This window comes from Hesperophylax consimilis, chromosome 21 (genome assembly GCF_061612785.1).
Source record: "Hesperophylax consimilis isolate HC1 chromosome 21, BYU_Hcon_1.0, whole genome shotgun sequence".
In the NCBI taxonomy this organism is placed as follows: Eukaryota; Metazoa; Arthropoda; class Insecta; order Trichoptera; family Limnephilidae; genus Hesperophylax; species Hesperophylax consimilis.
In genome coordinates, this window is record NC_142856.1 from 25,968,351 (window position 1) to 25,980,682 (window position 12,332).

At 34.9% G+C, this 12,332-nt stretch overlaps 1 protein-coding gene across 1 annotated transcript; it reads right to left on the reverse strand.

Moving 5' to 3' along the window:
- Positions 1-383: 383 nt before the first annotated feature.
- Positions 384-9,665, reverse strand: LOC149413804 (putative Ras-related protein Rab-33). The gene is made up of 4 exons (XM_089644822.1): positions 8,286-9,665; positions 5,657-5,776; positions 4,843-4,992; positions 384-848 (listed from the first exon to the last, which is right to left on the reverse strand). Exons 1-4 carry the CDS (start codon positions 8,517-8,519, stop codon positions 639-641), a joined length of 714 nt encoding a protein of 237 aa, XP_089500948.1. The 5' UTR covers positions 8,520-9,665; the 3' UTR covers positions 384-638.
- Positions 9,666-12,332: the final 2,667 nt, after the last annotated feature.

The window sequence follows — 12,332 nt, forward strand, 5'->3', positions numbered from 1 at the left end:
GTACGTCAACAAGTATTATTAACTTAATAGTGTTGAGGGGTGGGCCCAAGACCCATGTATATTATTTTCTTATAATATACACATGGGTCTTGGGCACAACCCATGTATATTATAAAACTTATCCAGCAGAACGTCAACAAGTACTATTGGCTTAATAGTGTTGAGGGGCGGGCCCAAGACCCATGTATATTATTTTCTTATAATATACACATGGATCTTGGGCCCAACCCATGTATATTATAAAACTTATCAAGCGGTACGTCAACTAGTACTATTGACTTAATAGTGTTGAGGGGTGGGCCCAGGACCCATGTATATTATTTTCTTATAATATACACACGGGTCTTGGGCCCAACCCATGTATATTATAAAACTTATCCAGCGGTACGTCAGATACTATTGACTTAATAGTGTTGAGGGGTGGGCCCAAGACCCATGTATATTATTTTCTTATAATATACACATGGGTCTTGGGCCCAACCCATGTATATTATAAAACTTATCCAGCGGTACGTCAGATACTATTGACTTAATAGTGTTAAGGGGTAGGCCCGAGACCCATGTATATTATTTTCACCCGTTCTCCTTTATCATAATATATAATTATATATATTGTAAAGCCTTCAATTTGCTTCCGATTAGCAGCAATTTTCATTATTAGGGCAGCTTGTCATTGACCTGGTCCTTGTGAGCTTCTTGATGGAGATGCTCCGAGGAACCTTGGGGGGGAACTCCTTGACGGAGGCCACCCGGAATGGCTGCTGGCTGTGCAGCTTGTGGGCCAAGGTCATGAAGATTGCGTCCACTGTTTCCGCCTCAGAGTCCAAGCGTGCTGATGTTTCAAACAACTGGAAGAATAATAATAATAAATCATTGATGTCGCTATTCCAAATTCCTGTAATATTGAAAAATCTGTTTCTGAAAAAATAAAAAATACACAGATTTAGGAAATGAGATTAAAAGAATTTGGCAGTCTCAACTATAAAAATATTACCATTTGTTATTTCAGCTACTGGCATTATACCTGGCTTCCTCATTCAAAATTGAGGCGTATTAGATCTTTCAAAGAATTTATATATAAGAATGCAAAAATCAGTCATTTTAAATACATGTAGGATTACGAAAGATTTTTAAAATATTTATACTGAGGGATTACATAGTAGGATTTATTCGTCCAGTTAGGAGTTCTACCGAGCCGAACCCTCTGATATGAAAATATCTGGAGTCAGTGAATTATTTTCCCATTTGATCTCTGGTGATTTGAAGTGTTGTTCTTGTATTGTTTTGTATTTAATATGCTTATATAATGAACTTGCATAATGTGGATTTACTAGATGATCATTTGTGGAAAAGTGTTTGGAAGGGTTTAGTTTTTCCTGTGGGGAATATTTAACCCTGACATAAAGTCGAAATAAATAATAATTAGGATCCGGAATCGCGGTGGCTTTACCAGTGCTGTACTCAAGGGAAAAATAATTACCTACTTATGAAACACTTATTTATAGACCGCTTTCCAGTTTTAGTATGCCAGGAGTCAAGTATGTTGTCAACATTGAAAAGTTTTCTCGGAGAAGCCTATTAGAAATAACTTTCACACCTCTTATTAATAATATATTTATTTAATGCTTACCTGTTGTGAATTCGAACAGAATGTACATTGTACATGATGCAGGATCAATTCATTTTGACGTCAACATTATTTTTATAATACAGTATAAGAATCCGTTCCATATTTTCTGGTGATAAATTATACCTATTTTCAAAAATCCACTTATATATAGAAAATGATCGTTCAACATCGACAGATGTCAGCGGAGCAAATTTATAGAGTTGTGTTGAATCGATGGTTACATTTAAATTTTCACTAATGCTCCGTAATTTATCGTAGCCAGGGTTTCTATTTAATATGGCATCGAATCTTTTTTCTGCCCACTCTTCATTGCTCCACGATAAAAGAGTCCTTATTTCATCTATAATTTCGAACGATTCGACGATAGTAAGCTTAGGATCCTCGAGTTTTTTAATAGCATTTGGAATTGTTCCGAAATATTCCATTATAAAAATTAGGTCACCCTTAATACTCGCATCTTCAAACAATAATTTAGCTTTCGCTATTGCCACAGAGTCCTTTTCATTTAAAATTGAAACGACACTTTTTTATTTTTTCGAAATGTTGACCATAGTAAACAGCAGCTTTGAGCCAAGTTCCCCAACGCGTTAATATCGGCTCTGGTGGTAGTGCAATATCTGGAATCATGGTTTTAAATATGTCTACTCTTGTTGGTGCTTTCAAAAATATTTTTTTAACACAGGAAATAAGATCATCCACTTTCTTATATTTATCCCGCACAGTTGAAGCGACTAGATTTAGTGAATGAGCCAAACAGGTAAAGTGTATCATATTGGGAAACACATCTTTAAGTTCGCGTCCGGCTTTTAGCATATAAGGGGCAGAGTCTGTTGTTAAAATTAAAAGTTTTTTGAAGTTATTAACTGCAGATTCCTGCCACAAAAAAATTAAACTGTTTTTTACAAAATCCTTTATGGTTTCGGCATTGGTTTTTGGTAAAACCTTGCTAGCAATCAAATATGACCGAGTTACAATGTCTCCTAGTGGTTTTACGACCAGATTAGCTATATTGCGTCCAAACTTATCGGTCGTTTCATCAACTGTCGCCCATATATATGAATGTCCTAATTTTTTTCTGATATCGTTAATTTCACTACAAAACACTTTATTTAAATACACTTTTCGGAGAGTAGATTCACTCGGAAGATCCATAGTCGAACATTTACAACACAAATATTTCGAAAAAAAAAGACGGAAATTAAAATTGTCTAGTTTTGTCCATGGAATATTAGAACATATTAAAAACATAGCTAAATCAAAATAGAAATCTGTTTTACACTTATCATTTGTCTTCATTATCAAATGATTTCTGCTTGAAACGTGCTTAGTTACTGTATATTTTTTTAATTGTTTTAAAGAAATATCACACACGTCACAATAAATCACCCCACGATCAAATTTTAGCTCAGGATGGGGTTTTATCCACTTATTTATTAGATGAATTGAAGGTACTATAAACGCGGCCATGGTGATGATTGATGAATACTAATTCGTAACTAACTTCTAAAAAATGAAATATTTCCTATCGGCTTGTCGTTTAAAAATATTTGTTTTAAAGTAAGACATACCGATTTACCATTACCTATTGTCTCTTTTCTTTCTCATATTTTGTTCATTGAATAGAAAAAGACGAAATTATTATTATCGATTGCCAACGTGGTACGATAAACAAAAGTATCGGATTTCATATTTCCTGGGCCCAGCTTCAGTTAACAAGCCAAGTAAAGTCATTTTTACCACAAAAAGGACAAAGAGCAGTACGTCATATAATATTATTTTAGTGTGATTGATATAAACCTTTCCACATAAACTCAAATTTTGTATACCGTAGTTGAATCACAGTACTGGCTTACATAGTGATACCAACAAGGAAACTGTATTGTCTTTTATTAATATTGTTTAAATTTAATTTTAACCTTGATTTCATAGTTTCAATATATATAAAAATCAATGTATGTTTGGATGTCTGAACTTTGGCAATTTGTTGTTCACACACCTGGAAAGGTTTCTATGTACCTATAAGTGATTTCTGGCAACATAAAATTTGTGCATTAAATCCATTGTTTCCTATCTATCCGATTGCAAAGAAACTTTGGTGAGTTATTGTGTGAATGCAAGAGAAGGTTTCAATATATAATGGTGAGCTCTGGTGTTTTGAAATTTGTATAAAATTCCCTTATTTCGTATACTATTCATCTGATTGCGATAAAACTTTGGCGAGTTGTTGTGCAAGTTGTTGTGCACACGCCTGGCAAGGTTTCTATACATAAAAGTGAGCTCTGGCGTTATTAAGTGTGTATAATTTTTTTTTCCTATGCCATTCTTCCTATAGCAATGAAACTTTGGCCAGTTGTGTGGATGCTAGGAAAGGTTTCTGTAAATAATGGTGAGCTCTGCGTTATGAAATTTTGATCAAAATTCTCTTTCTTCTATATCATTCATCCTATTGTGATGAAACTTTGTTAAATTGTAGTGTTGCGCGCGATTAGTGTCGAAACAAGCAGGGCGAGAAGGGAAGGGAAAGGGAATAAGAATAATAACATGACATTTATATAGCGCACTTCTGTGTTATTTCACTTCAAGTGGAATGTTTCAGTTTCTTCACCACCTAGGATTCTTGCTGCAGAGTCTCCATCGTCTATTTTCATGTCACCTGTTCCTATACTTCATTTTACTTAACTTAACTTCACTCTATTTTTGTAATATTTATATTTTCTGTAATACCTGCATCAACTGTAAAGCGCCCCTCTCACAAAAGCGGCGCTATACAAATTATCCAATAAATAATAATATTCCCCGTATGAAAATTAATTTCTTTAAAAAATAATATAAAATTGAGAATTAGTTCAGACCAAGCCTCTAGTATGTATACTACATGCAGCTGCAAAAGGACAGTATGTTTAAAACGAATTTAACCCGTTGAATAACGATAATTGAATTGTTTTGCCTTTAATAATGAGCGGCCCTGGAATTCTTCAAAAAGCCACCGCGATTCCGGATCCTAATAATAATCATTCAAAAAATATAGCTATTAGCCGACATATCTTCGGATCTACCGGATCTGCCCTGATGATGGACACTGCAACGCTGTCCGAAACGTCGGCTAAAGAAGGAGTTAGCGCAACACGGCATAACACCACAAAAAAAAACAACAAAGATTTTTTGCTGCTTCAGAAAACAGTTTTAAAATGAAGACTATTATGAGCACTCACGGGCATTCCATATTGATCTGCCAGTCGTGTTGCTGTAGAAGTTGTGACCACCCGTTGTTGAGTCTTGTCACACTGGGTTCCCACCAGTACCCGGGGGACGTCGTTCTTCAGTCCCTGTGTGGCGCATTCCGCCACCCACCCTTCTACAGCCTACAATTTAAAAGTAATTCATATTAAACACATTCATTATTTTTTGGCTAGTGGTTCACTTTCAATGCTTATTTCAAAAGACAAACATTACCAGGTTACGAATAACCTGAAAATATTTTTAAATCTTCTATTACCACCCGCAAGCAGAAAATGTTGCTTGTGTCAAGATGGAGGACTTAGCCAGCCGAGGAATTGTATTCATGATGCCTGGGTGGGAACCAGACGCAATGCTAACTCAGCCACTGACTGGTCAAGTTGGATGTTATCTAACAAAACAGTACACATTTGGCTTCAATCGAAAGGTTGCGGGTTTGATTTTCATTTATCATTTATACAGCATATGAAGTTATTGCACTTGAAATCGTAGACATTCTAAATAAATCCTATCTATATAAATAAAAATGTAAATGTTCGTTTGTTCAAAAACTTAAATCTCTGAAAGTTCTTCGCTGATTGCTTTGAAATTTTGACACAACGTCGCATTCAAATATGCATGTTTTTATATGGCTTTATTATATAGATCTCATCTGTGACAAGTAAAAACATACTTTTTTGTAAAACAGTGCCATCTGTTGGACGTAAAAGCAAAACGCGCTATTGTTTCTCTATCTGCACAGACAGACTGAGCCACAGCAATGAGTGGCGGGGTACAGATAGTACTTACATAAAAAGAGTTGATTTTGGTCATGTCATATACAATGACCACGGCATTTACATTCCTGTAATAGTGCTTCACCATGGACTTGCGAAATCTCTCTTGGCCGGCCGTGTCCCACAGTTGCAACTGAAAATATAACTAAATTAAAACATAAACTTGATAGTTTTATTATATAGACCACCATTCTATATTCTAACAATGTTAATAACAAAATGCTGCCAATTTCATACATGCGTACAGTAATTATAATAAACAAAGTTGTTTTTTTTTTTTTTTTTATATTAACTCCACACAGGAGGCCCTGAAGAAAATAATTTCCCTCAGGGCCTATGTCATCTTTGGGGATGCTGTGTGGAGGGTCTTCTTGTGGAGAGGAAGGAGTGAACATGGGTCTTGAAGAGTCCCATGTTGTAGGAGGGAGGAAACACAGAGGCCGGCAGTTCGTTCCACAGCCGAGCTGTTGAACTTAAGAACGAATCGTAGAAGCGACCCGTCCTCATGTGACAAATGTCAACTATGTACAAATGTTGGGCGCGCGTTTGGCGTGTATCCCGACTACGCACCGGTGCCGAAGGGATCAATGACGCTAGTTCCTCAGAGCATCTTCCATTGTAATACCGATAGAACAAGGACAGCATACCTACCTGACGCCTGTGCTCTAAAGATTGCAGTCCGTTTGTTAAGATTGGGGAATCTATCAAACGGACCGCCCGTTTTTGCACAGAGTCAAGGGTTTTTTTCAGGTATTTAGGGGCTCCGGACCAGAGATGGCTGCCAAATTCGACAGTAGGGCGCACTTGCGATTTGTACAGGGTCAGCAGTTGTGTATTATTAAAGTATCTGCGGGCCCTGTACAGTACACCCAGCTTCTGAGAGGCCAACTTTACTCTGGCTTCGATGGAGCCCCTGTACCTGAGCTGGTCACTTATAGTTACACCAAGCATATCAATGGAAGGCCTGTTCGGAAGATTGCTTCCGTTGAAGGAGACTAGATTATCATTTGGATCCCTTTTAGACGTAATCAGACAGGATTGGGTCTTTGAAACATTAAATTCGACGAGATTAAAAGATTGGTTAACGATAGGTATTTCTATTAGGAAATGCATTGAAAGTGAATTCGTGGTAACTATGTAACTGTGCCAACTGTAACCGAGGTAAATGATTTGCGTGTATATCTTGCCTTGATCAAAAACCAAATTTTATTGATCATGTTGAAATTATATCAAATAAAACGTTGAAAATGTTGGGTTATGTTTAAAAATATGAATCCAATTTATAAATATTCAAACCTAACAAAAAATGTACATGTCATTAGTTAGGAGTCAAATCGAGTACAACTCAACAGTGTGGGCATCAAGTTATGCTATTCACAGGGCCAGCTCTATGCGGGCGCAATTGGAGCTGTCTGTTCCGGGCGCCGAATTGCCAAGGCCCTGATAATACCTAACACCTTACAGTCCAAACACATCGCTCTTGAGATTATATCATAAAAATAGCACGACACAAAAATACAAATCATCCAAATATTTTTAATCAGCGATCAGATACTTACTACCTAATACCTACTACAGGTTACTACCTACTACCTAGAGCCTAAGCGTCTACTGGTGTTGACGAGTGGCGCCAAAAATTTATTCGCGCCAGGCACCGTTTGGCTCAGGGCCTGCCCTTGCTATTCAATCACTCACGATAGAAAGAATTCAAAATAAATTTCAGGGTGTTAGAAGGGAATATGTCAATTATGATTATCTACTGTGTCAACTAATTTTATTCAAATTATCGGAACGTAGTGACTTAACTTGTTTACATAAAATTATTTACATAAGCGTTAATAACTTAACTTGTTTACATAAAATCATGAATTTAATAATTAACAGTCCTTGATTTCATTCCATATACCCCGTAAACCAACATCGAGGCAATATCTACCGTTCTATTGTAATATGAACTGTTCAGTGACCGAGTTGGCATTATGTTTGGGCCCCACCCAGGAGTAGTGTGTTCAAGTTCTCGCATCACAACACAAGCAACATTTTCCGCTTACTGTAGTGGTAGCAGGAAATTTTCAAATATTGTCGGGTTATTCATAACCCGAGAAAGTAAATCTTTCATTTAAAAATAATAATAATAAAATTGTAACAACTCCAACACAGCATCACACTTGTGTACTCCCGTTCGCCGTATACATAATTAGGGTAGTGATTATAAGGATGTTCTTGACATATTTAACGTATCAATCACTAAATAAAAACAAGTCTTGGTAGAATTTATATCAGAAATCAGATTAACTAATCTAATTAAACAAACTGCCTAGCTCTACTTTGACGTATTTAATTTATTATTGTACTATGTATTCCCGATAAACTATTTTTTGATCTTGCATGGGGGAGTATTTTGTTATTATGATGTTATGCTTATTTAAATGTTCTTTGTGTAAAAAAAATGTAAAAGGGCTGTGCGTAAAATTCAAAATAAATAAATAATATTCAATTTAATAGTAGTATAACCATACTGTAATGTTCATATTCTAACTCGATATTATGAGTACAGGTTTATTCTAGATGAACATAAGTCGCTGTTTTGACTTGCACTCTTTAAACCTGGTAAGAAAGATATAAACAATATTATATATTACCTTCACATCATCTTCCCCTATTTTAACAGTTCTCTCGTGAAAATCCACCCCGATAGTTGCATCGGCCTTCTCCAAGAACGCTCTCTGGCAAAATCTGTAGGTGAGGCATGTTTTACCCACATTAGAATCGCCAACTACGATTATTTTTAATATTTTGTTTTGAAGCAGTCCGTCCACAGGTCTTCGGTAACATTGTGCCTGTTCGAAATACTTATGCCCTGGGGTATTATTCATCTCAATAAGATCTACGGATGTGGATTGAACATATGTATAGTAACGCTTAATAACACAACATTCTTGTTTTAATATTTGTAAACATAAACCACGTCAATTTGACTTTTGACAGATGCATAAATATACCACTCTCTAGATCGATATCTTCCGGCTTTTTGTATCCAACAGAATTATACAGTACTTAACCACAGATATACAAGCAGTACCTACCGTGCGGAGCAGAGCAGTAGACAAGGTAGAGGAAACTCAAGGCCATTTAAAAAAAGATGCGACCATAGACAACATAATTGCTCTCAGCCTACTCTATTCACTCACTAGCCCAAAAAAACTATTATAAAAATAAAAATGTCCTTGAAGCAGAAAAATGTCGAAATGTTTTCCAAGGGCAAGGTTCATCTGACTAAGAAAATAAACTTTTACAGTGCATTTCCTTAAGATGAAACTTGTTAATCTGAGAAGAAGACACCCAAAATGACAAGAAATTTGCAAAAACACTGAAGAAAATTTCCAAAACATGATTGTCCGACAGTACGACGAAAAATTCCGACATTTTTCAGCCTCATGAACTCATGGTTACATATGTTTAAAAATCTTTAATTTCACCAAAACAATAAGATAATACAGGATAACACTAATCAATAACATGAATAAGTTTATCGATATAATAAATAACATTTATACGTTGTGGAGGAAGACATATGTCAAGTATCAAGCATTGTTCAAAAAACCGAACGAATAACCTAAAACTGTTAATTCACTTTAAACTTGAACTTACGTAGGTAGGTTGAATATAATATGTTTATAACTCGCTAACACTATACTGGCTTATATTGTATTTTTATCACGAACAACTTTAACACGCAATATTTTCGACGGAAATGATAGTATTTCGGCAGCAAATGACAACCCGCGTGTATAAATAAACCACTGTCATTTTGTTTGAATGATTTGAAAACTGTCAAACGGCATAATTCCGTCATCTCTTTCTGTTACACGAGTCATTATGGTAGAGAGCGAGAGATCAAACCAATCCTTCTGTTCTCACCAATGAGATCTGAGCTTTTAGCCATATTATTCGTTTTCTATAAGAATTTTGAGGTGGGCGTGGCGGTTTCAAATGAGTTTCATGGCCAAAGCTTAGTTAAATGCCCCTGGACAGATGTGACCATTGACCATAGATGATAGATCAGATAGGAAAGTGACACATGATCTACCTACATACATTTTAGGGCTGCCAGCTGTTTAAATGTCCACGTAGGTACGTAGAGAGAGATTTTGGAATATTATTAGTACCTACTCCTATAAAAATAAATTAAATGAACCTCCTAACATAATATTTTATTATCTATCGATCTCATAATTACGGTCGTGAATTTAGAAAGCATTATGTAACTAAATTAAAAGGTGCTGTAAGAATTATCAAATGAATTGTTTTCTATTTGAATTGCATGCTTTTTTAAAACCTTTATTCCAAAATTCATAACCCTTGTGTGTCAACGTATCCGGATATTTTCAAAAAATTATTTCTCTGAATATAACTAGCTATTCTGGGGAAACTACATGATAGATAATATAGATATTATTTTTATAAAAATATGTACACATTATCTGTTAAGACAGTATAATTTACGAAAACATAATTTTGCAAAAAAAACAGTAAGTTATTATGAAAATAGAATCAACTGATCTATTTTATGTTTTTTTACCCAACTCTAGTAAGAATGCGGGCAGTGAAAGTGTACTACCTTTATACGGGCACCAATAGAAATATATGGAACTTTGTATCATTCTTACAGCACATTGGTTTTGTCTTCCTAAAGCAAAAGCCAATTTTTCTGTAAAATATGATGAAGAATTCTCATCAACCTCAAAAATTATATGAACATACTGTTCTACACTTTTTATCGGTCCTCAGTCCTTTCCATCCTGCTTCAATCCTCGTCTGTGTTTCCGATTGAATAAAAAGTTGCAACCGTGAGTGACCAGCTCAGGCAAGGGAGCTCTATTGATGCCATAATAAAGGTAGCTTCTCAGGAACCGAGTGTGCTATAGAGCACGCAGCAAAAGGTCAAAAGAACGAATGAAATGATTTGTGACTGATAAAGCATTCAAATAATTATAAGCAATAATTAGTCATCCGAAATACTAATACAAATTGAAAATATCTCCCGAGTAAAAATAAATGCCGCCAACGGGAATTGAACCAGTGCCTTCTGATGTCCGGTCAGGTGCTCTGTAACCACTGAGCTATGTCGTCTTATTTCCAACCCGCCAAATGATTCAATATGTACTAGTACCTCAATCAACAATTACTGCTTACTATATTTTTTCACCTGTAAACAACCAACTTTATTTTTGTAGGAAAGGCTTTGTTAGTGCTAAATTTCTCACTAGATGGCGTCGAGACATATGATATCTTCATTTATTGGTGAAATAATTTTGACTTGTCAAATATTATTATTTTTTAATGATAAACTAACGTTTATAAGACAAGGTTTTATGCATAGCATAAAGGAATCATTTGGAATTCATAAAGGAATCAAATCATTTGGCGGGTTGGAAATATAGCCGATATAGCTCAGTGGTTACAGAGCACCTGACCGGACATCAGAAGGCACGGGTTCAATTCCCGTTGGCGGCATTTATTTTTACTCGGGAGATATTTTCAATTTGTATTAGTATTTCGGATGACTAATTTATTGCTTATAAATTATTTGTTAAACTTTATGCTATAATAATAATAATACTTGGATGACTTGTATAGCGCCGTTTTTGTGCAAAAACACCTCAAGGGCGCATAAAACCTTTATTTTTTTTATTGAAACATATAAACAAGGTTACAATATAAACACCAATATTTCAATCACTCTCCTAATAAAGCAGCTGCTTGTGTTTAGGAGAGGACAACAAAATATTTTTACATTTGTTTAAATTAAACTAAAAATATTTGTAATTTAACAAAAAATAACAATAAAAGTAATAAAAATATTGGTTAGTTAATAGATGATTCAAAGAATTGAAAAGTCAAAAACATATTTCTAAACAATAAGGACGGGTTGTTTCGGAGTATTTGATCAATTCATCAAATTTCAACATTCATTTCTGGGATCTGTGAAAGTCCAATTCAAGTTCTGTTATTATATCATTATAGGCTAGTTGCTTGACAAAACTGAAATAAAAACAGATCTTGAAAAAATCTTTCACAGAACTTGAAAATGAACGTTGAAATTTGATGAATTGTTCAAATACTCCGAAACAACCCGTCCTAAGTAAAGTTATGAGGTGGTACAAGAGTATTTTAATTTAATTTTTTTTTATATTTTTCGTAGTTTTCTTCCGATCGTATATCAAGGGGTAATTTATTAAATAATTTTACACCCTTGAATAGTGATAGATATTGTCTTATAAACGTTATTGTATTGTATTGTCTTATAAACGTTAGTTTATCATTAAAAAATAATGATAAAGCATTAGTTTTGCTTTTTTATAAATTTGCAAGTAGTTGCTTGGAGCATTGAATCATTTTACAGTGTTTCAAATGGAAATAATAACATTATATGAAACTGAGTTATGCCGTTCAAAGGGCTAATTCTTTGACGGTAAGGCCTGAATATGCTATTTTAGTCACAATTGATTTCATACACATTGTTTTGTCCTTTTGACTGCTTAATTTAAGTATTTATCTGCTAGTTGGAAGCAGCCCAGTGGGATTACAGATCACAGAAGAACGGTAGGAATGCCTCGTCTGTTCACCTATTCCTTTATCTCTCTCTTTTTTTCATTTTCCCTTTCACTTGAAGCAATGAAACAATC

Bases quoted from the DNA above. Each gene is read 5' to 3' on its own strand.
- LOC149413804 (XM_089644822.1), bottom strand. From the start codon at position 8,519: ATGAATAATACCCCAGGGCATAAGTATTTCGAACAGGCACAATGTTAC. The intron at 4,993-5,656 runs GTAAGTACTATC...TTTAAATTGTAG, and splicing joins CCAAAATCAACTCTTTTTAT to GCTGTAGAAGGGTGGGTGGC. The intron at 849-4,842 runs GTGAGTGCTCAT...TTATTCTTCCAG, and splicing joins CAGATCAATATGGAATGCCC to TTGTTTGAAACATCAGCACG.